At 54.0% G+C, this 25,771-nt stretch overlaps 3 protein-coding genes across 9 annotated transcripts; 1 reads left to right on the forward strand and 2 right to left on the reverse strand.

Annotated features, from left to right (window-relative positions):
* Positions 1-434: 434 nt before the first annotated feature.
* Amigo1 (adhesion molecule with Ig like domain 1) lies at positions 435-6,689 on the forward strand. 2 transcript variants are annotated; one of them, XM_051165471.1, is made up of 2 exons: positions 435-923; positions 1,174-3,009. In XM_051165471.1, exon 2 carries the CDS (start codon positions 1,273-1,275, stop codon positions 2,752-2,754), a length of 1,482 nt encoding a protein of 493 aa, XP_051021428.1. In that variant the 5' UTR covers positions 435-923; positions 1,174-1,272; the 3' UTR covers positions 2,755-3,009. The 2 variants fall into 2 exon arrangements, with proteins under 2 accessions (XP_051021428.1, XP_051021429.1); XM_051165472.1 differs by lacking the exon at positions 435-923 and adding an exon at positions 5,888-6,689 and having other exon boundaries at positions 1,117-2,175.
* A 6,450-nt stretch (positions 6,690-13,139) lies between these two features.
* On the reverse strand, positions 13,140-15,209 carry LOC127206212 (probable transmembrane reductase CYB561D1). Of its 2 annotated transcripts, none has more exons than XM_051165474.1 (3): positions 14,908-15,209; positions 14,218-14,255; positions 13,140-13,863 (listed from the first exon to the last, which is right to left on the reverse strand). In XM_051165474.1, the coding sequence occupies exons 1-3, from the start codon at positions 14,920-14,922 to the stop codon at positions 13,314-13,316; spliced, it is 603 nt and encodes a 200-aa protein (XP_051021431.1). In that variant the 5' UTR covers positions 14,923-15,209; the 3' UTR covers positions 13,140-13,313. The 2 variants fall into 2 exon arrangements, with proteins under 2 accessions (XP_051021431.1, XP_051021430.1); XM_051165473.1 differs by having other exon boundaries at positions 13,140-13,817; positions 14,775-15,204.
* An 820-nt stretch (positions 15,210-16,029) lies between these two features.
* Positions 16,030-24,451, reverse strand: Atxn7l2 (ataxin 7 like 2). Of its 5 annotated transcripts, XM_051165749.1 has the most exons (13): positions 24,304-24,446; positions 23,548-23,613; positions 22,841-23,019; positions 22,394-22,459; positions 21,907-22,011; positions 21,330-21,540; positions 20,755-21,041; positions 20,166-20,248; positions 19,565-19,818; positions 18,909-19,107; positions 18,677-18,798; positions 17,437-18,232; positions 16,033-16,574 (listed from the first exon to the last, which is right to left on the reverse strand). In XM_051165749.1, the coding sequence occupies exons 4-13, from the start codon at positions 22,428-22,430 to the stop codon at positions 16,560-16,562; spliced, it is 2,109 nt and encodes a 702-aa protein (XP_051021706.1). In that variant the 5' UTR covers positions 22,431-22,459; positions 22,841-23,019; positions 23,548-23,613; positions 24,304-24,446; the 3' UTR covers positions 16,033-16,559. The 5 variants fall into 5 exon arrangements, with proteins under 5 accessions (XP_051021703.1, XP_051021702.1, XP_051021706.1 ...); XM_051165750.1 differs by lacking the exon at positions 23,548-23,613; XM_051165746.1 differs by lacking the exons at positions 22,841-23,019; positions 23,548-23,613 and having other exon boundaries at positions 16,030-16,574; positions 20,755-20,945; positions 24,304-24,451.
* Positions 24,452-25,771: the final 1,320 nt, after the last annotated feature.

The raw sequence follows: 25,771 nt of genomic DNA on the forward strand, positions 1-25,771 counted from the left end.
GCAGGAGGAACGTCAAAAATATGACTAATGAATTTCCCGCCAACACTGACAAGCGGGAGTCGAGCCAGAGTTCTTTAATTTGGAAAATTAAAAGACGTGTGACGCTTCTTGCCCCGAGCTTGTTCACTGGTTCCAGCGAACTTACTCCTGTTTAGACTCAACTTTTTCTGACGGTGGGTTTGGGTAGGAGGAGAGGTACTGGGGCATGAAGAGAATGGACAGAGGGAGGCGAGGCAGGAGAGGCGCTTAAGGGGCCACGGTTGCTAGCTTTGGGTCCAGCACCGGTTCGCAGAAGAAATGAACCCTGACTCCAGGCAGCCGGCGGCGTGTCCGCCGGGAGCCCGAGACAAACACACGCACGTGCGCCCCGCCCCCGCCGCGCGCACGCGCCCGGAGGCTCCGGCGGCGGCGACGGGCGCGCGCGCGGTGCTCGCTGCCCCCACGCTGCTCCCTCGGCTGGGATCGCGGCGTCTCCCGCTCGCCGCACTGCTCCACGCCTGGCCCGTGGGTCCGGAGGCGGCAGTCGTGCCAGGTGGGCTCGGGTGGACGGGTGCGGCGGTCGAGGCGAGGCGGCGGCGCGGGTGGACAGCGCGGAACCCAGCAAGTTCCTCGCAGGCGATGTCGCCGGGCGCGGGCCCCTGCGTACGCCGGGCGCCGTGACAGGCCGACCGGGGAGGTGCGGACGGGGGAGGCCGCGACGGAGCTCCCGGACTGGCCATGGGCTGAGACGCATCCTCGAGGAGCAGGTGCAGTGACCGGAGGTTCTGGGGAGGGAACGCGCGCCACAGACCCCGGGAACCTCCGGCCCTTCCCAGCCTGGTACCCTGTTGACCTTCCCTTGGTTCCTGGGGAAAGGCCCTGATGACCCCGCCTCCAAAGCTCGAGCGTACAGTCCCTGTGACACTCCACCAGTACCACCACAGGTGACACTTTGTACATACCCTCACGCTACACCAGCGACCCCAGCCCAGTGGGCCTTTGCGCCACTGCCTCTAATGCCCTAGTATTCTGAGCCCACTGTCTGCCTGCAGTGAGCCTGGGAACTACCTGGGATTCCGTCCTTTTTCAACTCGACCAAGGGGTGGGGGCAGGGGTGAGAGGGGGGAAAGTGGGAGTAGTGGTCCTTCCCTCCTGGGTCCTTGGTGACTACAAACCCATCCTCTTTCTCCCAAGCCTGTAGTGAAAGTGACTTTTCCACCCGTCACCAGAACATGCCGGGGTGACTCTGTCCCAGATCTTCCTGTGGCCTTCCTTGCTCTCCCCGGTGACACTATGCAACCCCAGCGTGACCTGCGAGGCCTCTGGCTCCTGCTTCTTTCCTTGTTCCTGCTCCTCTTGGAGGTAGCCAGGGCTGGCCGAGCTGTGGTTAGCTGTCCCGCCAGCTGCCTGTGCGCCAGCAACATCCTCAGCTGCTCCAAGCAGCAGCTGCTCAATGTGCCCCAATCTTTGCCCAGCTACACAGCGCTACTGGACCTCAGCCACAACAATTTGAGCCGGCTGCGGGCTGAGTGGACCCCCAGCCCTCTGAAAAGCCTGCACTCTCTGCTGCTGAGCCACAACCACCTGAACTTCATCTCCTCCGAGGCCTTTGTCCCAGTACCCAACCTGCGGTACCTGGACCTCTCCTCCAACCATCTTCACACCCTGGATGAGTTCCTGTTCAGCAGCCTGCACACACTGGAAGTGCTGTTGCTCTACAATAACCGCATTGTGGTGGTGGACCGGTATGCCTTCGATGACATGGCCCAGCTGCAGAAACTCTACCTGAGCCAGAATCTCATCTCTCGCTTCCCTCTGGAACTGCTCAAGGATGGGAACAAATTACCCAAACTGATGCTCTTGGATCTGTCCTCCAACAAGCTGAAGAAGTTGCCGCTGGAGGAACTGAAGAAATTGCCGGCGTGGGTCAAGAATGGGCTATACCTGCATAACAACCCTCTGGAGTGTGACTGCGATCTCTACCACCTCTTCTCGCACTGGCAGTACCGGCAGCTGAGCTCCGTGATGGACTTCCAGGAGGATTTGTATTGCATGCATTCCAAGAAGCTGCACAGTGTCTTCAGCCTAGATTTCTTCAACTGCAGCGAGTACAAGGAAAGTGCCTTGGAGGCTCACCTGGGAGAGAAATTCAACATCAGCTGTGATACCAAACAGCAAGGGATGACCAAAGTGTGGGTGACACCAAGCAATGAACAGGTGCTAAACCAGGGGGCCAATGGCACAGTGACCATGCTCAAGGATGGCAGTCTCCATTTTAAAAGCGTGCAGGTGGAGGATGGGGGTGTGTATACCTGCTATGCCATGGGGGAGACTTTCAACGAGACCCTCTCTGTGGAGTTGAAAGTGTACAACTTCACCTTGCACGGACACCATGACACGCTCAACACAGCCTATACCACCCTGGTGGGCTGTATCCTCAGTGTGGTTCTGGTCCTTATATACTTGTACCTCACGCCTTGCCGCTGCTGGTGCCGGGGTGTAGAGAAGCCCTCCAGCCATCAAGGAGATAGCCTCAGCTCTTCTATGCTTAGTACCACACCCAACCACGATCCCATGGCTGGCGGGGACAAAGATGATGGTTTTGACCGGCGGGTGGCTTTCCTGGAACCTGCTGGACCAGGGCAGGGTCAAAATGGCAAACTCAAGCCAGGCAACACCCTGCCGGTACCCGAGGCAACAGGCAAGGGCCAACGGAGGATGTCAGACCCAGAGTCGGTCAGCTCGGTCTTCTCGGATACACCCATTGTGGTGTGAGCATAGGCTGGTGGGGAGGTTCTGCCCCAGGAGAGGAAGTATACCCCTGAGGGATATGAGGGGGGATGGAAGAGAGGGCTGGATGCCCAAGGGAGTGGGTTTCTCCTGACCGCCAGGGAAATTGGTCATGGGCACAAGAGCAGGCAAGTCCCAGTGAGGGTGTGGATGCTGCAAGTTTCACCTACAGATATATTCACCCTCAAGCAGATACCGCACCCCTGCCCAAAGCCTTGGCTATTCTCTGTGGTAGAGGAAGAGGGATGCATCTGAGTTGGACAGGAATGAGGAGATGGGGGATGGGAGGAGCAGATTCCCTAAACTTTTTTTGAGGTCATCCTTAGCTCCTTAAGAGAAAACCATTTGAAAAACAAAAAAAAAAAAAAAAAAAATTTTTTTTTTCTGTGTCTCTGCCCACCCACACCTGTGAAGTTGTGTGTGTTGGGGGAGCCTCCACAGGAGCCGTGCTGGGAAACTGCAGTATCCTGTCTGGTCAGGAAGTCATAGGCGCAAGCTAGGGAATTAGAAACCTTTGGGAAATGAGTCAGGAAAAGATTGAGGCCTGGATCGATAACACTCCCTAAAGCTGATGATGTGCGGCTTCTCACTAGAGCTGCCTTCTTTCCCCCTGAGTCCTGAGTAGGTGGATCCTTGCAGGAGCCTGGCCTCTTGCCTGTCAGTTATGGCAGCAGTATAGGACGCGGTGTCTGTGCCTTGTCCTGGGGCAGGTGGCACAATGGGCAACAGAATGAATTAAGAGGTCCCTGGCAGAGGATAGCATCCTCTGTAGATAGGACGTGCATCCCAGGGATGCTAATTCCCTTGCTGAGGGCAAGCTTTCATTGGCATTTGACTCCCAATGTCTGTCTATCTGTCGGGACCAGAGTAGGGGCTACTGAAGGCGGAGGAACATTAATGGATGCCTGTCACCAATGTGGCACAGGGGCGGGGCGGGGGGTGCTCCTGCAGAGAAGATGAGGAAAACCAGCCTCTTCGATGTAGCAGCCAGCCAGCCCTACCTGATTTTCTCTGTGAATGCCATCTCTTCAGCCAGCCTTCTAAGCAACTCAGGTGGGGTTCTAAGCCTTCCAAAGGATGCTGCTCTGCGAAGGGAGGAGTCCAGTAAGGTCTGGTCCTGCCCAGTTAGGCTAGGTCTGAAGATAGACAGGGCCCAGCATTTATTTATTTATTTTTTCTCCCTTGCTGCCAAGGCTGCCTCGCTCCTGCTGCAAAGCCAAAGTGAGGGATCTTGTCGCCTGCAGGGTTGGAACCTAGAGGTCTCTGTACCAGAATGGTGGCACAGGGTGTGGCTTAGAGCTCTGGTCTCCCCCACCAGCCTCTAAGGCAGGCGGTCTTGTGACAGAGGTGTAAGGGGCACTAAACTTTGAAAACTTCTGCCATAGTCTTCCTCTCAGTCGGAGGTCAGTGCACTTGTCAGAGCAGAGGAACTTAAAAACAAACTCAGCCTTAGCTTCCATCCAGGCTTACAAAAATACTTTGGGTACAGAGGTGTCTGTGACCTGCGTCCTTTGACCATACTGTGGGCCCCCCCCCCCCCCCCCGCCGGGAGGCAGGTGTTCTGAGATTTGGAAGAGGGCCGAGCAGGGCGAAGATGTTCTCCAGCATTGGTCTTTCCCAGTGTCTTTTCTTTCCCTTGTTTCCTGTGGTTGGAAGTTGTCCAGGTCCTCCGGTTTCCTGACCTGCTTTTGAGGTTCTCAGGGGTGTTGTTTACCTGTGGGTGAGGGCTGCTTAGTGCTTAGGAGGGCCTTGTCAGGACTGGGGAAGAAAAACTGAACTAAACACCGTCCCTTGTGTGCTCCTGGGGTCTCAAGGCTGCGGTCCATCCTATATTAGTAACCTAGTTTTGTCAAGAGAGAGGCGCAGCGATTCCTCTTAAGTAGTTGCATGCTCTTAGGTACGCATGCTCATAGGCACGCATGCTCACCAGCACCTTGACCTCCACCAGGACAGTGACTCTGTGGCCCCCTCTAACACCACCATTTCTAGAACAGCCTCCACCCATGTGCACAACTTCTCACACACAATTTTCTTGTACTGTAGGAGAGACAGTGACCATGCCGGGGCTCCTCAAATGCACAGTCTTCCTGTACGTTAGTTTCCAGACACCCTGAACCCTTTACCCATACCTCCATGGCTCTGAATCACTCTTTGCAGAGGCTGGAATTAGGGGGACCACACATTGAAGCATTTGGGAGAAGGGGTAGTGAGGCACTAGCTGGTTCGTCCGACTCTTCACGAACCCTCCTGAAAGACTACACATCTATAAGACGGGAGGCTGGAACCAGAGCAATGAAGGACCCCCCCCAAAGAATGCTGGTGAAGGCTAAGCTGCTCTGGGGTCACCTGTCCTAACAGACAAGGGTAGGAAAGGAATGCTGCCTGGTCGAATTCTAAAGACTTCTGAGGACTTTGTCACTGGAGATCCAAGAGCCAGACCTCTGTCCTCAGACTCGTCAGGGAATGGGACAACCTCTTATATGGCGGTACCCTCTCCTGACACCATCTTGGTCTGGGAAACTCTTTAAAATGGGGGGGGGGTCAAGTGAATTTCACCTTCTGGGGCATTCTAGCTAGATTCCCGAGGACCAGGGGGGCCTTTTTTTTTTTTTTTTTTTTTTTTTTTGGTAAATCTTACTCTAACAGTCCTAACTCTCCCTTCTGTATCCACTTGGGCGCTAGTTCGAGACCCCTGCAGGACATGTCTGGATGTTTCCACCAGGACATTTCTGCTGGTTTAGTCTCTTCTTGCGGTTTCAGTTCTCACCCAGTGGTAGCTCTCTCCTTGTAAGAGGGAGTATGTGTATGTGTCCGTAGCCTGCGTGGATATTCCCATTAGACCTTGGGAAGAAAACTGCTGGGTGCAGATATAAGAAAGGCTGACCTTCACCCCCCACCTGTACCCAGAAACTGTATATCCAAGGAAGCAGGTGTCTCTGGAGACAGGATGTGACAGGGCTCTGCAGTCTGTGTAATTATCTGTGACCTTTTTCTTTGCTGTATCTGTGGGGTCCCTGGAAGAGGCCTGGAGAGGGTAGACCCATCTGGGGAAGAACCAAGCCAGCTTCCCGGTTTTGTGTCTGTTCTTGCCTCTGTAACTCCTTCTCTCTGTGTCTAGAACAATCCTCCCACTGTGTACACCAGGCTGGCAAACCTCGGAGCCCATGGCCTCTATAGCTAGACAATGAACATTAAACCTGGCTTGAGTCTCTGCTCTGGCAGAGTTTGTGGTTGGTTTATTTATCTTAGCCTGTGGGTGGGTTCAGTGTACTTCAAAAGGGTGTGACGTATGGAAAGAGAGTCTCTTTTAAGTGCTGTTGTCTGCATCGTCTAGGATTTTAAGTATGAACTCTGCATCACCCAGGCATTAAGATTAGGGAAGACAAAGGCAAACTTTCCCCCTCAAGCCAGACAGCAAATACATGGGGTTTTCATAGGCTTCACCGTCTGTTGAACCTCAGCTGCACTGCTGCAGCAGACAAATGTCCCCAAACAGCACACAGATGGATGACTGGTTTGGTCCCAATGAGGTAATCTGTTTGCTAGAATTAAATGCCCGAGGCAGAGTATTTTATGAGGAAGAAAGGGTTACTTAGTTCATAGTTTTGGAGGATGAGAGTCTAAGGTCTAGGGGTCCTATTTGCTGTGTACGTGGTGAGGGCCCTGTGGTGTGTATCATCACAGTAATGGGACCACATGCAGAATAGGAGACATAGGGAAACAGGGAGCAAGCTAGACTCAGGGGTCTGCTTTGCCCTTTTTATAACAACTTCTTCTTGTAAGAACTAACCAGGGACCTGTGAGAGCTAGATTAATGTCTTCTAGGATGACTTAATTGTCTCTCACTGGGTTGCACCAGCTTTCATCTCTATAACACCGAGGTCCAGGGTTCTAGGATGTGAATCTTTAAGGCACATAATTCAAATGCTGCCGAAACAGCATCCGGTGAGAATTTACCTACAGGCATTAAAATGTTAGTGTCTTTTGAGGTTTGTTGTTGTTGTTGTTGTGTTTTTTTCTCAATCAGTTAAAAATGTAAAAGCTACTATTCTTACAGACCACACAGAATCAGGCAGGGGGCTGGTCTGCCCAACAGACCATAGTTTTCTAACCTCTGAGACAACCTCAAAAGCGGCATCCCAGAGCCTTTAGCAAGCAAGAGTTTAGATACCCTGGGCGAGGGCTTGTACATAATGACAACTTCCTAGATCCCTAAGGAAGGGGATTGCCTCCCGACAGAGTTCTCTTAAAAGGCTAGATTGAGCTTTCTACTGGTACAGTGGGAAAACGCTTGGGTTGGAAGGTTGCTTTTTTCCCCTCCCTTAACGGCATGAAACAGCTCACTTTCATAAAATTTTGATTATTACCAGGATATTTTCATCTTGAGCTAAAAGCATATTCATCTAATGGGTATGTTAATACTCAGTGACCGTTTCATGTGCACTGAGTATTCTGTGTAACAGGGAAAAAATGCCCCAGAATCTTTACTTTTTCTTATAGACATACCCTACCAGAAACAGGCCTGTAAACTGTGGGCTGGACTCTGACTAGGCTCGTGGGGTTTCTGGAAGGGACTGTCCCAGTAGGTAGCAAGATGGTAAGGTTCAGGCCCACACCACCCTATATGTGCCAGATCTCAACTGATCTCAGACGCTAAGTATGGTCCGCCCTAGGACATACTTGGGTGACTGAGCCACTGTAGCCCTCTTCTGCCTGGGGAACTGTCTTTCTTCAGGAACAGTGGAGCCATTTCCCCACCAAATGCAGATGCTGAGTGAGGTCACAGCTCTCCCATAGTCCACACTCTGTATGTTTTCGCATCTTTCCCTTTGCTATTGCTGACCACCTGGTTGAGAGGAATGGCGCTGATAGAGAATAGGCTGGGAGGACTACTTGGAGTTCTTCCCCATCGTGCTATCTGAGCTCTCTCGTCTTCCCGAAGCCTTATCTCTTCCACTGTTTTTGCCCATCCCACTCCTAAGCCACAGCTCCCTGGATCATAGACAAGATAGGCAGTTTTGCCTGCTGGGTCTTGCAAGACTTTCCGTCATTCCTCACAGGCAGGGGGTGGTGGTGGTGCGGGGACAGAGAAGGCTAATGTGACAGGGTACAAGTCCAGTGCATAGGCAAACCCGGTCTTTCTTCCACCTGGCCTCTAAACTCCTCCCCTTTCTTTATTTGTACCACTTATCTTGTCTCCTAGGCAACCAGTGGTGATGCTGTACTTTCCCCACCCACATGGCAAAAAAAAGCTCAGGCCCTGCAGTAAGGACAGTTGGCTTTTTTGGTCAGGCCTCAGGGAATCTATGCTGGGAGCTTCCTCTCCCAGGGCTTTGAAAGAGAAGGCTAAAGCTGCCGCTCAAGCACTTTTATCGGCCTCAGACACTGACAGGTAGAAGATATCAAATGGCCAGGATCCTTAGAACTGCCCTGAGGCCCCCCCTGCCAGTGTGGGCCAGCCTGATTACAGTCTGACGCACAGAGGGTATAGGATGGGGCTAGGTGGTGCTTCGCATGTCTTCCCCCTCCTCTCCCGCTGCTCCCTCACTTGGTTCGGTTTACTTTAGGTGCGGCTCTGATCATCACTGCTAGGACACGCTGGAAGATAGCTGAGAACTTTTTCTTTTTAAAAAGAGAGCGCGAGCGCCGGGCGTGGTGGCGCAAGCCTTTAATCCCAGCACTCGGGAGGCAGAGGCAGGCGGATCGCTGTGAGTTTGAGGCCAGCCTGGTCTACAAAGTGAGTCCAGGATGGCCAAGGCTACACAGAGAAACCCTGTCTCAAAAAACCAAAAAAAAAAAAAAAAAAAGAGAGAGAGAGAGAGAGAGAGAGAGAGAGAGAGGGCGAGCCACTTGTGCCACCAGTAACACAATCAACCCCCCAGATTCCACAGACTAGCCTGCTCTGAAGACAGGTTAAAAACCTCTTTGGGAAATTCTGACAATAGTTGGCCAGTTAATAATGGTCTTCTGTTCTCTGACCATATCTGTGGCTAGTCAGGCCTTCTGGGATAAGGTTGTCCCACAAGAGGTCATTTGTTTGTGTTTAGCCCAGGGATGACCGTCTACTACTCTAACCACCCACCCACCCAGGGCAGTTCTGGGGCACTGCCCTCCTCCTGCCTGCAGCTTCTGTTTTCTTTATGCCACTCTGGCAAGAATGGCTAAGGCTAGACTAGCATTTCATTCCTGGACCTCAGGACAGAAAAAGACAATTTAAGATTTTTTTTTTTTAAAGACAAATGTTTGAGGCTGCATGCTGCTGTTAGTTCTGCTTGCCTTCATCCACTCTGGGCCAAATGCTGCCTGCCCTTAGACAAACGAAATGGGAAGTATCCTTCCTCTTAAGTAAAAGCTTACACAGAACTGCCTTCATCCGTGTGTGTGTGTGTGTGTGTGTGTGTGTGTGTGTGTGTGTGTGTGTGTGTTGTGTGTGTGTGTTCCACTAAAGCCTTTTGCCAAAAGCCATGCCTTTCACAGTATCACATCCCTAGTAGTAAGGATATAGGCCTGAGGCCACAGAGGGGAAACACGGGGTCAGGGTGGTAGTGCAGTGGTCACTAATAATGACCCTCCCTTTCTGTGTGTGCCCCATTCTTCCTTTAGAAGGGCAGAGTTAGGGAGGAGAGATTTAGATAAGTTATGACCCAAACTCCTGGCTGAGACCCGACCCTCCAAAATGGACCTGGAGGAAGCCATACAGCCTCAGATCTGCAGTCAGCCCACATGAGGTAAGCAATATGTAAGACAGACCTCAATAACCATGACCTTACTGGCATCTCCTGCAGGGAGAGGTAAGAGACAATCTTGCATCCAAAAGTAAGAAATGTGGCTGTTAGATGGCTCCCAAAGCCCCTCTGAGACTTGGGTCCTCTGAGCATCATCTCCTGCCATCTACTGCCTCCCTAGGAAGCGTAAAGTCCAGAGCCAGACAGAACATAACCATCTGCTTTCCACTTGTTTAATGCTTTGAACCTTGTTCTCTGGTCGAACCCTCACAACATTCCTGTGAGGTAGGACGAGAAGCAAAGGGTTTGCCTATGCCACCCAGTGTTAGGAGCTGAGACACACATAGAGCAGCTTTCCCAGCATGGGCCGACACACCTTCCAGTTCACCACACACACAGGTTCTTAGTGCCAGTCACAGGCAAGGACATTGTGAGGGTACTGACCCAGAAACTTCCTTGCTCTGTAAACTTGCTTAAGGGCACTGAGGTGGAATGCCCAGCAGGGGCCAAGGCAAGTACGCAGGAGCGCTAGAGCTGTGGAGCTACCTCAGCCATGGTGGTCTCAGCGGAGCATACTGTATTCTGTGTCTCTTGGCCTCACTCTTCACTCTCTCGGAGAAGAGCCTCTGGCGTGGCCATGCAGCCAGAATCCTGGTTCCCTCTTCTCCCACAGTGCCTTTCCATGCTGCTGCACTCCACAGCCCAGGCAGAGGGGGAAGGTGAAGGCTGGCTGACTCAGCCTGCAAGTGCTTACAGATCTGGAGCTGAAAGGCCCCAGCACCATTCAACTAATGATTATTATTAACTCTGAACAGGCCTTGGCACCACAGCCAGCTGGCTCAGGGAGGGTGCCCGGGTCTCCCACAGTGAGCTTTGAAAAAACAAGACCCACAGCAGCTATGCATGGAGGTGGAAAGGTGGGGACCGTGAGAGATGAATCGAGGGCAGGCCAGTATCATGGAGGAAGGGTGGCCTGCCTTGACATGGGGAGAGCAAGGGCAGGCTGGCAGGTAATGGCAGCCTATCTTGCATGGGGATGACAGCCAGAGCCGGAAGCGAGAGTTCTCATATGCCTGTCATTCATTCCCTGCCGCCCCCAACCCCAATGGGAGGCAAAGGGAGGCTACAGGAACAAAGGGCTCCTGAGAAACTTCAAACCCTATGCCCATTACCATTTGGGTGTGATACAAAACTATCTTTCTAATGCAGTCAAGGTTGAGTCTGAGTATAATCAAGCTTGGAGCACAATCAAATATAGAATCAGGTCTTAGCATGATATGGAAATTTGTGCAAATAATGGGTGATTTTTTTTCTTTTTTAAATATTAAGCATTTTAAGTGTTCCCATCCCCTTTAAAAAGCAAAACAGGCGACTAGCTTTCCCTAATCAAAGAACACGGACAAAGGATAGATATTTCTGTCCCCTCCTAAGGTTCCTGCCTTGCTGCTGAGAAGCCCAGGTAGTATCCAGACATTGGAAGATACAAAAAGGAAGGGAAGACGGTGTGGGGAAAGAGGGAACACACAGCCAGGAGGCATATGCAGCCGGCAGCCACAGATCCCAGCTGGAGGAAGAATACCCTGGCACTGAGGTCTTAATGGCTGTCCAGCTGCTGCCCCAGGATGTGAAGGCAGGTGGTGACGGAAAAGTGAAAAGACAGGAGGGGAGGAAAGCTTCCCTACCCCCCAAGGCGGTCTTACAGAAAGAAGGGCTCTTCCCAGTGCTCTGTCAGCTATACACGGGTCAGATCCCTAAGCAGGAGACCACCACTACCTCTGCCCTCCTCTCCACTCTGCACCGATGCCCTCCAGGCCCGCTGGTCAGAGGAAGCGACAGCTGGGTCCCTTCTTCCTGCAGAATATAAATGACTCCCCTTTCTCCCGGGGCTGGGAATAGACATCAGATGGCACAGCCCACGCAAACTGCCGGCTGTCAGCACGCCCGCCCGCCCGCCCACCAGCCCCCGCACCACCTGGGAGGAGGCAACACCTCAGGCAGGCTCAGGCTTTCCGGCATTGCCTCTGTGCTCTGAGAACAAGCTGCTGAACCTTACCTGGCCCACCCTGGGGAGCCCCCAGCACTGGCCTTGATGAGGGAAGGAAATGGGAGCCCTATATCAAAGCGACCCTACTGAGACTCTCTTTCATGTGGCGGGTTAGCCATTCCTTCCAAGTTCATGGCACACTGGATAGCCTGAGAGGGAGAGAGGGCACTGGAAACGACAAGAACAGCTCCCCTCAGCACTGCAGGGGCCTCTGCTCAGTGAGCTGTATTTAGAGCTTAGGAGTGATGCTAGCTAGCTCCCTGAGGCAAAGCATGGTGAGGTCCACTGAGAGGACTTCTGCCCCAGAGTCCACGTTTCTGTACTTTTGAATCCCACCTGCCTTGTTTCTGAGCCACCTGGAGAAGAGGCCTTCGATTTTCATAGGATCTGAGGCACCTTTCTCTTGTCTCTGGAACGGGAGCTCCGCCCTTCTCCTGCCCGCCTCCCAGGGTTTCATATGGGCTCTGTCTCCCGGGTAGAAAGCTGCACAGGGGCCTTTCCTTGTCCAGCAGTGTCTAGCCCGTACTAGGATCTATAAAGGGCCCATTTCCTAGACCAACCCACACCACAGCTAACTAGTTTGACACCCTGCCCTTACAACCAAGGATGCTCTGGGGAGTGCAGATGACCCAGGGAAGCATCTCAGCAGGGCAGACAGGCCAGTTGGTACCAAAAGCATCCCACTCTTAAGCCAAGGGGCTGCCAGGAAACAAGAACTAAGGAGAACTTAAGTGACAAGGCAAGAAGGGCAACCAGGAAGACGCTGTTTTCCTTGGATCAAGAGGGTCCTACCCCTTGGTTTTTATTTTGTTCTAGAAGCTTCAGAATAGTTCTGTGGAGCAGTGTGCTGAGTAAACACTCAAGCCGCGAGGGTGAAGCATAAGAGACCCAGGAATACTCTGCCCTGAGAATGAATGTCAGGAGCACACCCAGAGTCTACAGTCTGCACCCAGAGGTAGCCTGGAGGAGGTTCTCAGCTGAGCTAAGGGGCCCAAGAGTCAAGGGCTTGGTAAGACCAACACCCTTCTGTTCCTCCAAAGAACTTTAAAGTGACTTTAGTGCCTTTACTATCTTACTGTCCAGGAGACCCTCACAGGGTCCCTTCCCTCCACAGATTGTGGCCCTTGTTTCTTGGCTCAGGAGCCAGGTAAGCATGATTTCTGAAGGGTACAAGTGTAGATGCATCCTTCCAGGGGAGAGGAGGAAGAATGGACCAAAGGATAATATCCTGAGCTGTCCCCACGGTCCACAGCTAAGAGGATGTTCAGTGACATCAGTCTGCCAGACATTGGATGTTAAAGATAAGGGACTTTCGGATGAGAGAGCTCGGGTCCTGAGATGTGGGACTTGTCAACACAGCCTAAGAGATGATTGCAGGCTCTCCACGGTGCTGCCTTCTCAAAAGGGACCCCGATGTCTGTGGCTGTCATCCATAACGTGCAAGAGCTCCTCATCAGCCACATAAGAAACCACCACCACCACCACCACCACCACCACCACCACCACCACCACCACCACCACCACCCACCGCCCAATACTATCAACAGCGAGGCTTCAGGTTTTCCATAACCCTCCACCTGCACCCACTAGTACATTTCCCCACTTGAGCCCACTGGATCCTGCCCCAGCAGGAGCAGCTATGGTTTCTGCACCCTGTGGTTTGGCCATGAAGTACAAAATGTGTCCACTTCTGAACTGGGTCCCGTGAAGATCACCAAGGAACTGCTGAAAATCCAAGGCAAGAATCCCACTTCGAGCCAGAGTTTGGAGGCATTTCATATTTCCACTTTCTTCCTTGGCAAGTAGGAGCTGGAGATCTGGTGCATGATCACCAGGGCTGGGTACAGAGGTAGTACCAGGCACAGGTACCAGGCTGCACCTCTGATCTGGGCCTGGAACCACACTGAGTACATACCCAAGAGCACCGTTACTGTAGCCATCAGGTAGACAACCAGGCCACACGTCAGATGGTAGAGCTTGAGACGAGCCACCCTTGAGACACGGGCTGCCCGGGGACAGAGGAGGCCGAGCCCACACAGTGCCTGTGCCCCTGTGGCCAACAGTGTCAGAACTCCTATCCAGCTGTGCCAGGACACCAGATGGGACAGCTCACTGCGGATCTTGCTAGAAATGATGAAGCCCAGGCCTAGGAAGGCACAGAGGATGGCCATGGTCTGCCCTGCCCAGTGAAGTCGAATCCGGGTCTTTGGAGAGCAGAAGAAAAACAGGGAGTGCTCAGGGGAGAAGAGCAGGATAGCTTCAGCCATGCAGAGACAGAACTGTAAACACAGGAGAAGGCCAGTGAGCCTCGAGTCTGTGTGGAGCCTGGGAAAAAGGAGGTGTTGTCACACACCTAGAAAGACAGAGGAAGCCAAAGGGCTTCCAGCCTCACACACGTCTTTTCTGGACAACAGAACAGCAACAATGGACTTTCTCCTTAATTCTGATGGCAAGGCTTTGATAACATCCTTTTTCCTTCTCCCTCTTGAGGAGAAATATCTTCCATGGCCCCCTCCCCGACCTTCTCAGCCACCTGACACTGTGCACCAATCTCCCCAATCCTATAGGTTTTAGGGAAAGATGAAGCTTTCCCCCAACCCCCACCCCCTCTGTGATCCTTAGAAAGGCTGAAAAACTGAATGCTTCCCCAATGGTTAAGCTAAATATATCCAAACTCACCGCCAAGGCCATGAACACAGGGTGCCAGGAGAAAAGACCTAAGAAAGAATCACAGACAACAGGCTAAGGTCTGGGCACCACTGATAGCGCCCGGTGGTTTGTGAACCGCAAAGACCTGGCCACAAGGAAAAGGTCAGCATACCATCTCAAGCCTAAGCAAGAGTCAGGAACTTACCACAATGGGGTAAACGCCAAGGGGCCCTTACACCACCTTGGCGTAGGGTCCACATATACTGCCAGCTCAGTCCCTCTTACAGTAGACCGCAGTCTGCCCCGACCCCCCCCCACCCCCCCCACCCCCTCATCCCCCCCAACCCCCCTACCCCCACCGTCAGGCTTTTCCCTAAGGGGCCTCCTTCCAAGGAAGTATCAATTCTGTCTTTTTCAAGCTCCCAGGACTTCCGGGGCTCCGCCCACTAGGCCTTTACAACCACTCCACGACCCGCCCCTCCTCGGCTGAGGGTCGGGGTTTGGCGTGTCTCAGCCCGCCCAAAGCAGCCCCTCCAGCACTGAGGCTCCGCCCCCTTCCACGGCCCCGCCCCACCTTGCACACTCACTGGTTCCTGGCCGGGACAGCACAGTCAGAAAGATGGTGAAGCCCAAAGCTATCAGGTGCGCCAAGATCCCACTGCCTCTCCGCAGCCAGCGGGTCAGTCTCGGCTCCCTCGCTGGAGCGGGAACCAGACCTACCTCCATGAGATGCATGGCAACGCCAGGCCGGCCGGCACAGTACAGTCACCAGAGGCTTCTTCCGGGTTTGCGATTGCGGAGGTGGCGGCAGCTACAGGAGAGGCTCCTCCCCGGGGATGCTGCGGGGCGGTGTCGTGGAGGCGCCCACAGCGCCCTCTGGAGGGTGGGGGGGAAGCGCCTCGGCCCCAAAGGGCGGCTCCCGGAAACCTCCATTGACCTAAGCGAGCTCCCAACCCACCTTCATTTCTACACCTTTGTGCCTACCAGGGTATATCAAGCGGCCTGTGAAAATTACATCCGTAGCAATTGACATCAACGAAACTCCAACTCGCACGCTCCCCCAGGAGTGTGAAACCAGTGTTTTCAGCAGCTCTCCAGAGGCACTGGATTCCCCTGGCTGCTCACTGGACATTTCTGGCCTCTTCAGGAAACAAGATTCCTCCCTGCCTTAACATAAACGAAAAGCCAAAGCCAAAGCCAAAACAGAGTGACCCAAACGAAGTAATCTCATGCCTATCTTCTTTGCGGGTGTAGCTGTCCTCCTCCTGAGATACTCCGGAGGCTTAAGGCACTTTCAGCCTTTGCCACCTTCACGGCTGCACAGCAAGGTGATCCAGAGGAACCAGGGCCTCCCACAACCCCAAGTTCTTCCACACTACTATCCCAAAAAAGCTACGGTCTGGCCTAAAGAGGACTGACTGTGAGCAGCTTTACCCAGGTCTTCAAGGCAAATTTACAGAAGAGCCTGAAACGAGCTGTCCAAGGGCTGGGGAGATGGCTCCGTGATTCAGGGTGCATACTTCTCTTGCACAGGGCCTTAACACCCACCTCATGGGGTTCACAATAGACTGTAACTACCTCCAGGGGGATTGCACACTTCTGGCCTCCGCACACACAGACACACTGTAATAATAATAATAATAATAATAATAATAATAATAATAATAATAATAATAATAATAAAATAAATAAATAAAACAATAATGCTGTCCAGCACCTCTAAAGCAGTGGTGGTCAAGCTCAACCTTTGTGTGGTTGAGAAACTAAGGCTGCTTTTAGGAAGTGGGGGAAAAAACCACCCAAAAAAGACTGACGAAATAATTTGTATAGGGATGGAAGCCCAGAGTTGCTAGAAAACCAGAAAAGGGCCATAAGCCACCTCCCAAAGACCCTCAGGACAAAATCCCAAGAGTGGAGCCAAAAGTGTGACTTCCCTTCCTTTTTCCTTTCTTTTCCCAGTGGAACCACAGCTGTCTCTCTTAAGCCTCTAGGGGGGTCTTGCTCACTCAGAGCCATGCGGCTTATCATCCTCTCTGGAAGAGCCCCAGTGATACCAGCCCCAGGGTTTTGTGCACCGTGTCTATGTGCCCCAGCGTGTAGTGCCTATCACCAGCTCAGCCTCTCAGGGTAGGGCTGCGGAGAGTAAGGACACTCATTCGGCCACACCATTGTTCATCCTTTTCTATGTTTCTGTTTTTATATTTTTTTAGCAGCAACAGAACAGGGAGACAGTCTTGAGGTATTTTAAAGAGTTTTTTTTTTTTTCTTAAAAAAAATAATATAAAGTTATAAAAAGCGGCAGCAGCCTGGGGCCCAGATCTGGAGGGGAGGAGGTGCTGACGGCTCCGTTGCAGTGGGCAGGCACTTTCTCGTTAATGGGCTTTTGACTGCAGGAAGACAAGAGGTGAGAGACAGGGTCAAGGTAGGGGCCTACCTGTTATCCTTCCTAGTGAACATCTGGGTAACCCTTGAATTCCTTCAGCTGGCCTAAAAATACAACTGAGCACGGGGAAGAGGAACGCCAGCCTAACAGCGGGGAGGTGACACTGGAGAACACACATTCACACACCTGTACACACACAGGGAGGCCCTGCAGCAACTACCAGATTTTCCCTGATAGGTGCCAGCAGAGTCGGCACACACCTAATCCATACCTTAATCAGGAGAATACTACCCGGTATCACCTCCCGGAAGTCCCTCCTTACAGAGATCACAGGGACAGGACAAAGCAGGCTTCAACAGAAATGGTAAATAAGCCTAACTGCAAGCTCTCTAGAGATCTGAAAGGACGGTGTGGACCTCAAGCTGTGTACTTGCTTTTCAATGTCCCAGTGCCAGAAGAGGAGGCCCAGAGAAGCCCACCCACCCAGCTCTCCTGTGTGCTAGGACCCAAAGTCCCTTTCCTTTAGGGAAAAGCAGCTCCAAGTCCTAGAGGGAGGGTCACCGCCAGTTCAAAAACCAGTGGCCCGTTGGTTAAAGCAAAGGCAATGGCAGGATGGAGCAGCATGTTTTAAGGCCAAAGAAGACGGGGCACAGGGAAGGTCCCTCCGGCAAACGATGGGGTCACCCTGGAAAGAGCTGACCGACCTCTCCCTAGAGTTGAGAGCCCAAGAGCTCTTGTTTCCCCCTTTATTCCCTTTTCTGGAATCGTCATTAGCACCTTCTCCGTGTCATGAACCTGCTGTGTTCCCCAGCCTCAGCCCTCCCAACCCCTTCCTGCCCATGGTCTTCAGGAGGCTGGACTGGTACCTTCAGTGTAGAGCACTTCTCCTCAAAGGGCAGGGCTGGACCTGGCTTCTTGCGACGCACAGAGCAGGCCCCATCAGGAGGGGCGGCAGCCTGACAGTGCTTGGCCTTGACTGGCCGGCAGTAAGTGGCCAGGTTTCTCCGCTTCTTGGCTACCTCCTCCTCAGAGAGGCAGTTGGTTGGCAGGACCTTAGCTGGGTGTCCAGCCACTCCCCGGTTTTCTAGCTGAGAAGCCTTGACTGGTATGGGAGGTGCATGAGGGGAACCCCGACAGTCCAGGGGACCTGCTCTTTTTACTCTTGGCCCCACTGTCCCATTGAGCCCCATGCTCAGGGCTGTTTTAGTCTTGGCTGAGAGACCCCGACAGCCAGAGGGTTTGCCTTTTCCAGCAGGCTCCAGGATGCAGGTCCGTTTGAACGTGGTAGGGCCAGGGGATAACTTCCGCTTTCGAGACGGGGCCTCCATCTCCAGCCCTTCCTTGCCTTTGGATAATTTGCTGGCCTTGGAAGGGGGCAGCTTGCTGAAGGACGGCGATGGCGTGTTGGCAGGCAGTGGTGAGGTAATAGCCTGGCTACCGCCCATGCACTCTGCCTGGCTGCAGGCAGCTGCTACACTGGGGGAGCCTGCAGGGTAGCTAGGGACAAGGCTGTCCTTGATGGGGGGTATGGAGGCTGGGCAGGCAGGTCGAGGGGGTGGGCCTGGAAGTCGGGGGCAGTTGCCCATAGAAGACGGACTCAGGGGATCAGATAAAGACGGACTGACAAGATGGGATGGAGGTTCAGCCGCTGGTGGTATCTTCCTGCAGCAAAGAGAGAGCTCCACTGTGATACTGAGCAGACACCAGGGCTCCCCTAATAACTGCCAGTCTCTGCACCTTCAAATGGCCAGCAAAGCCCCAGAGCTGCTGCCCCCTGCTGGGAGACATGGGAACTAAGAGTTCAGGAAAGTGCAAGACATATGAACAAGCATGTAGACCCATAACAACCTGATTTTGGGTCTCAGTTTGGGCATCCCCGCCCCCCCCCATACTACTTTACCTAAAAGGAACTAGAAGTGATGAGTAAGCATCTAGATTTACCCCAACTACCCATCCATGCCCTCCTCCAGGCTGCCAAGTCTCACCCCTTTCATGCCATACCCTATTTGGGTTCTTAGCAACCAGCCAAAGCACACCAGACTGGGGCTTCTGAAGCCCAAGTCTGCTCAGGCCTGAGGAAGGAAGTTCTGAGTCCACAAAACTCACTTCCACATGTGTGAGCTGAGGTGCCGTTCTAGCATGGAGCTGAGTGCTGAGCAAAACCGGTCCAGCCGGCGGCTAAACACATAGCATCCTGGGCTCACCAGCCGGCTTCCGAAGGTGCAAAACTGGAGGCGGAAAGGAGGAACATGGTTGGGAGGGCCTGAGAGACAGGAGGGCATCTGCAAACAAGACTTGGCCACCCTCTACCCCAGCTCCCCAGCCTGGGCCTCCTTACCGCCTGTGGCCTAGGGGGCCGGGTTGCATAATGACAGTCAGGGGGAAGGTGGAGGTCATCAGATGTCCCTTCTTCTTCACTCTCCTCACTAGAGGCCTGGGCCCCACCCCGGGGCAGAGGGAAAGGGAATAGGCCTGGATCCCCATCACCACCACAGAGACCTTCATCATCTACTTCACTCTCAGAGGAGGCCTGGGACCTGGAAGGACCAAAGGGGACGCAGGCTTGTGTGAATGATATGGGGACAGGGTGAGGGTTTCCAGGCTCAAACAGCGTGGCCTCTCCCATAGACCAGGGCACACAAAGGGGCCAGTGGATGGTAACACAGCAGCGTTGCTTCACCCAGGACCCTGGCCCTTCCCGTTTAGCTCCCCAACGACAAGTGCTAACCCATGGGGTAGCTGAGAAAAAATGTTCACATCCTGGGTACCGAATCCGGCACACCTCACAGAGGCTGCAGTACTGCAGTGCTGCTTGGGCAGGAACAGGGTAATTAGTGGTCTGCCTGGCCCCACTGGCAGGGTTCTAGCTATTCTGCCATGCTTAGGGGAAGTGAATGCAACTGTAGGGCAGTCCCTGGGTCTATCTCCAGGGCTTCCTGGTACCTTAGGGGCTAAGTAACCCCACGGTAGGTAGGATTAAGGTTCTGTACGTACCTGGGAAGTGCACAGTATGGGTAGGTCTGCTTAGACCGGGGAGAGAAGGTGGTGTTGGGGGTAGCTACCGCTGCCACGCCTTGGACGGCAGCAGGAGACTCCTGGGAGGGGCGCTCAAGAGCAGGCTCTTTGCGTCCTGGGCTCTTTTCCTTGGGAGACTCTCCTTTGCGGGAGTTGGCCTTCAGTTCAGCCACTAGCACGTCAAAGTCCTTGGCCCTGCCTGGGACCTCCCTGCGCTGGTGCACTGAGTGGATCTAGAACATAGCAGAGGAGAGGAGTAAGGTGGTGCGATCTGAGCAGGAGTGAGGGGATCAGTCTTCTCTGACACAGAGAAAATGTGCGTTGTGGGTGAGGGGTTTTGTGCATCCGTCCGTTTTACTCTCTCACAGGGCCAAAATTCTCCTCTGGGTAAGGCGATCTCTACGGCACTCCCTGGCTAGTGCTCCCACCCTGTGCCCACCACAATTGTCCACTTCTCTCCTTCCCTGGTGTATGCCTAGCCCCATCCCTTGAGCTGAGTTTACAGTAACTTCTGACTTCTTCTTTCCAAGGTTCCGTGTCTCTGCTGGGCCCCTATCACCATGCAGAGGGATGGGGTTACCTTGCACGTCAACAGGCGTGTACAGATCTTCTTGGTCTCTGGATTTATGACCCCACACTGCCTATTGAGGTCGCACTCTTTTCCTGGGGGGAAAGAGGTGCTGATGAATCTCAAGTGCATTTCTGAGGAGACCAAGAAGAGTCTGGCCTCTTCCTGCCAAGGGCCCAAGAAACAGCAAGACTAAGGCACTGGGCGTAAACCACCCCAGCCCCAGCCCTGGCCCAGGCACTCTTCGGAGACTGGAAGCCCAAAGCAGAGCAACCCAGAACAAGAACAAAAGAAGCTACAGGCATCCGTGGATGCCAGGACAACCAACTGTGGGATGTGAGGAAGGAGATGATGGTCAATAGCCCAAGGCAAGGATGAGTGACTCTGCTGGCTTGGACACAGGGTCTCTTAACACTAGCTCAGAGACCTGGACCAGCGAAGCTTCCTGGGAACAAGCAGGACAGGAGGTGATGGGGCTTCTGTACCCTGCATGCTGTAAATGCCAGGCCTGGCCAGGACCACTCCTTCCTGACCCAAGAACAGAGGAGCCCAGGGAGGTCTCCACTCTGCCTTTCTGAGCCCCATGTCTATAACTACTCACGAGCCATCTTTCGGTGGGTTTTAGGAGGCAGCCTGGCTCCACTGGGCTCCTTCTCCGGAGGGCTGCCTTCAGCCCGGTGACTGGAGCCCTCACCAGGAATTAACTCCATGTTCTCTCGGCCAGGAGGTTCTTTAGGAGAGGGGGCCGTGGGGACTTTTCCAGGGGAGTCCTTAGGGAGGCCTCCTGGCTGACTGAGGAAAGCAGAGGGTGGAGCCACCCTGATTCCATGTCCATCGGGCTTCGGGAGACTGGACATCTTCTCCAGGTTCACCACAGGCACGAAAAGGCTACACGTGGAGAGAGGGTGTGGGCTGGGAGGTGGGGAGGCTGGGACCGGGGTCTGGACTCTAGCCCAGAGCCATCTCCTCCCTAGCTCTGGAACTTGGGTGGGCTCCAAGAAAGGCGTGGAAAAAAAAGGGGGGGAGCCCATGCTCCCTGGAATATATGGAAAGGAGCTGCAGATGGGGTTAGCTGGTTCTTGCGGTGAGCAGTCCCCTGCAGTCCAGGGCTAAGCATCAACCCTGTCATGGGTCAGAGTCAGGGCTAGTCTTTGGGGGTTGCCAGCCTCTTCTTACCAGAGGTTGTCCTTCTGGGTCTTCTCAGGAGGCGGATGGCCACGGCTCCGGGACCCCTGGCCCTTCTCCCTGGAGGAGGTTTTGGTGGAACCTGGGGCTCTACAAGCTGGGCCCTGGCCATTCACTACATGGCATTTCTGAGAGCTGGCGGGGGCTGGAGGTGGGGGTGGGGCCCGGGCATAAAGCTTGCTGAGGGGCCCATGTCTTCTTTCTGTCACCAGGAGGTGGAGAGAGTAACTGAGGTGAGTGGTATTGACTGCCTCCTTCCCCAACCTCCTACCCAGCCCACCAATTCTTTTTCACAGAACCTGAATTGCTAGAGCTTGGGTTGTGAGTCTGTCTCCTCCCCATTTAAAGTCGAGCCTTTCGAGAGTCAGAATTCTAGACCTAACTTCTTGAAGCTCTTCACTCTACGTGGTGCGAGAAGCTTATTCGAACAGTCATCCCGCCACCCACAAGACTCAGGCTGCCCCCAGCACCATCTTCCTTTACCCATGACCTCCCAACGGACACTGTCCGAAGAGTTCCACGGGCCACCTCCCTGCCCCCTTGTCACCTCCCTAGGGCGCCCCCTCACCGCAGTGCTTCTGGAAGGCTTGAGGCTTCACCACCTGGCTGCAGTGGTTACATACAACCAGATAGAAGTCATCATGGGCAGGGCAGTGCCCGAAGATGGACATGTCTGCAATGACAGGGGGCTTTGTCACTGGGGTTGGGGACTTGGGATTTCCCTAGATCGGGGAGCACTCCCACCCCACCGCTGAGAAGGCACTCTGCCTTCCAACTGACATACGACAGGTTTTCTTCGGCTGGATGTTTCCAGCTTCCACAGGTCCAATCTAACCGGACCCAGGGAGGATGGGCTTTCACGGGAGTGGGTACCAACTACATGTGGTCAAGGTCTCCAACAACAGGTCACGGGAGCCAGGGCAACTGGCTGGCTCCAACCTATCAAAATGAGGCTTCCCCAGCAGCTTTGTTGCTTCAGGCTACCTCTTCCAGTGGAAGAAGGGACAGTGGTCCAAGTTCCCCTGAGGCCCAGCCCCATGTGTACTGACTCTCACCTTCTTTAATGAGGGTCATGGTGTCCAGCTTCTTCATGGTTTTGCTGCTGTCCTCTAGCTCAGCCCCTGGAGGAGAAGCACAGCTCAGAAGGCCCATCCTCCTTCCCAGAACCCAGCAGGACCTTGCGGCCCAGTGGTATGAAGCCCACACTCCCTGATGAGAACTCAGGGTTCCTGGAGAAACTTTCAAGGGGTCATTCACAAGCACCCGTTTTTTTTCCTTTATGTGCCCCTCTGAGATGAGATGACCCCCATTAAGAAGGGTCCTAATGACCCTTCACTGCCAGGTACACAGGACAGAGTTCCAGTGCTGACTAGGTGGGTGACTATGGGTAAATGTCTTTTGAGGCTGCTTACATGGGTCCTTTCTGCTACTCTGTGGCATCCCAGACAAACGCCCTCCCAGATTCCCGCCCCCATAAGCTCATTTTGCTCTACCCAAGTTACCATAGTATCATCAAAGTTACACTCAGCTTCTCAGGTCCTGTACTGATAGGGTGGCCATAGAGTAGAGAAACTGCTGTCTTTGGACCCTTTGGCATCTTCAAAGTCTCCTTGATCAGCTACGCAAGCCCCTCCCCTTCTTAGGGGGGCTTTGTCCAGGGGTTGCCCTTGTACCTCAGTTTCTGGGTTAATGACAAAAACATCTTAGCTGTGCAAAGCAGCTCTTTCCCCATCCCCCTACCTCACTCCTTGCCCCCCTCCTCTAAGCCCCCTCCCTGTCCCATGGGTGTGTGTGCTGGGGTGGGGGGTGGGGGTGGGGGTGGGAATCAATTCTGAGTCACCAAATCTGTCTGAGTCCATTTCTGGTTCTCAGTGCACCTAGACCCTGAGTGGCCCCATCTTAGCCCACTAAGCATCGGGCAGTTTCAAGGATGGCCTGTGCTCCCATCTAGGGTGGCTCTCTAAGGCTCAGTAACAGAGTTGCCCCTTTCTACAATGAGAAGATTACTGCCAATCATAACCCCCAGACATGAGTGGCAGTGGGTCAGGCATGCAAAAGACGAGGGGGCAGCTCCTACTCTTTTACATCCCTTAAACGCAAGTGTGGGGGACTGACAGAACAGAACAGAGCTGGAAGTCAGATGTCTCAAAAGAGACCAACTGTCATTAGAGACTGCTCCTGAGAGATCTCCTCCTCCACCTCTTCTCACTCGCAAACTTCTTCAGGGGTGTGATGCTTGTTGTCACCCCCAAAAGGCCACGAGGCCAGGTGCTCCCTGGGGGCCCAGGAGACAAAGATCAGAAGGGGCTGCAGGCCTGCTCACCAAAGGCACTCAAGGGCCTACAGAAAATAGGGGTCAAGGTAGAGAGGCAAGGGGGCAGGGCAAGAGGCCCAGGAAAGGATGGAGGCTTGGAGGCATGGATGGATGATGGACGGATGGACAGAGGTTGGGAGGGTGGATGGATGCATGGAGGATGGAGGCACTAAAGCAGAGGGGGCGGGGGCTCAGGAACACTGCAGCGGGCAGGGAAACCTTGAAAGAAGCTAAGGTGCGGGGCAAAAAGCAAAGGATCAAGGGTGTGGAGAGGGGGCACAGAAGTGGGGTGCGTGGGAAACACGTGGAGTGGACTGTTGCAGATGGGTTAGAGCCGGAGCAGGTGCAGAACGGATAAAAGCTGGGGGCCAGCGCACAAGAAGACAAATAACGGCAAGTGAAGTGGGGAGCAGGTACTCTGCACCCGCAGAGGTGGGCAGGGTGGGCTGCAAGCGATGCGCCGGCGCTAGGACCCGGAGGCGCGAAGGTGCCTGAGAAGGCGGGCACTAGGACCCGGCGGGTCCTTTGTTTGGGGGGCCGGGGAGCCGGACGGCGGCTCTAGTCGGCGGCTCCCCTCAGCTGGAGGGGGCCCTAAAGGGGGGGAGGGGAGATAGTGATGGGGTCCTCGGACTCTAGTGTGGCTGTACTCACCGTCTGCCGCAGGCAGGTCGGCCCGCTCCACCCACGAGCTCCAGCTCTGTCCCGCGAAGTCATCGAGACTCGGCACTCGCCGCTCCAGAGCGGCCATTGCTGCCACCGCGCGTTCACGCACCGCCATCACCACCGCGGACGCGCGCCCGCCCCGGCGCCGCCGCCGCGCGGCCCCCTCCCCCCACCCTCCGACCCGGGGCACGCCTCCCTCTCCCCCTACCTTGCCAGTTCACTCTTTGCGCAAGCGCAGCTGGGTCTCCTACCACCACCTCCTCTCACTCCCCGCACAGCTTTCTGGGAAGTGTAGTTGCGGAGAGGTGGTGATGCCTACGGAGCTAGCCGAGGGATCCCTTCCGAAACGCAAAAATCGCGTGCGGGGAAGGAGAGATCAAAGCCTCGGGATATCCTCTTCCCACCCCTCTGCACACATCCTTTGTGCCACTAGTCCACTCTTCCAAGCTTACTGCTCACACCCGAGCCCCACACCTCTCTCTGTCCAAGATACCCCTCTAAAAGCCGTGCGTCCGCCAGCTGGCTGGCGCCCCTTCCTGGGCTGGCGGCCACGAAGCGACTCTGCTCCCCTGTAGATCAAATAGGGTAGGTGCAGGGAGGTGGGCGCAGTGAATCAGAAGGGCAAAGGGAGGGAGTGTGCAGGACGTGCTGAAGGACACAAGGCTGGGAGGGGGGTGGGAGGGCTTCAGCTCCTGTGCTCTTCCTCTGTGGGAAACCCTCGCTGCCTGGATGCAGAACGGTTTGGAGTGCTGTTGTCTGGGTTTGGGAGGACCTGGCTGAGCTTGCCAAGATCACCTGTCATTATGACAGAAGACTATCTCTGAGCCAGAACCAGCCCCGGAACTAGGGTGGCCCTAGGCTGCAGTGTCTCTGCTGATCCGTTTCTCTGCTCCTGGAAACTAAGATCGATAGCCTGCATCGCCTCTTCCCAAATCCTGGCTGGACCCTGCCTCCATCCATCATTTCGGCTTCTTTTTCTAATGAATATTTTCGCCACTGGAAGAGCTGCCGCTGAAGCCTTGGCATAGGGAGGTTTCGCATCATATCTATCGTTTCTTCCTTTTTGTGCTAAGGCCCAGAAAGTACCTTAATCACCCACCTTTCTTCTCAGCCGATAATATTTCTTCTCACCCTCACACAAGAGACAGAAGTCTGCCTTCACCCCCACCCCCCCCCCCCTTTCTCGTTGGAAATAAAATACCAATCCTCTTTTTCTTTGAACACCTCACACCTCACGCCATATTGCCATCTCTTTGCCTGAAATGAAACCAAGTTTGGGAGCAAATAAGTCAAGGTCTGTGACTTTAAGGCCGCCGACTTTCTGCTTTCCCTAGAAGAATAGTTTAACTACATAAAGAATAATATCTGAGGGCAGAAGTTCTAAACCCGAGGCCCACCCATACGTAGGCAGTCCCTATGAGGCCCAAGAACCTGATGGAATTAAATGTAAAACTGT

The sequence above is a fragment of the Acomys russatus genome, chromosome 23 (genome assembly GCF_903995435.1).
Source record: "Acomys russatus chromosome 23, mAcoRus1.1, whole genome shotgun sequence".
Taxonomy (NCBI): domain Eukaryota; kingdom Metazoa; phylum Chordata; class Mammalia; order Rodentia; family Muridae; genus Acomys; species Acomys russatus.

What these genes read in the sequence shown, in the direction of transcription:
- Atxn7l2 (XM_051165745.1), bottom strand. Translation starts at nt 24,430, where the DNA reads ATGGCGGTGCGTGAACGCGCGGTGGCAGCAATGGCCGCTCTGGAGCGG. An exon ending in ACCCAGAAGGACAACCTCTG is followed by an intron (nt 21,042 to 21,329) that starts GTAAGAAGAGGC and finishes CTCCACGTGTAG; the next exon opens with CCTTTTCGTGCCTGTGGTGA. An exon ending in CCATACTGTGCACTTCCCAG is followed by an intron (nt 19,108 to 19,564) that starts GTACGTACAGAA and finishes TGGTCCTTCCAG; the next exon opens with GTCCCAGGCCTCCTCTGAGA.
- Amigo1 (XM_051165471.1), top strand. Translation starts at nt 1,273, where the DNA reads ATGCAACCCCAGCGTGACCTGCGAGGCCTCTGGCTCCTGCTTCTTTCC.
- LOC127206212 (XM_051165473.1), bottom strand. Translation starts at nt 14,922, where the DNA reads ATGCATCTCATGGAGGTAGGTCTGGTTCCCGCTCCAGCGAGGGAGCCG. An exon ending in GCTGTCCCGGCCAGGAACCA is followed by an intron (nt 14,256 to 14,774) that starts GTGAGTGTGCAA and finishes ATTCTTTCTTAG; the next exon opens with GTCTTTTCTCCTGGCACCCT. An exon ending in CTGTGTTCATGGCCTTGGCG is followed by an intron (nt 13,818 to 14,217) that starts GTGAGTTTGGAT and finishes CTGTGTTTACAG; the next exon opens with TTCTGTCTCTGCATGGCTGA.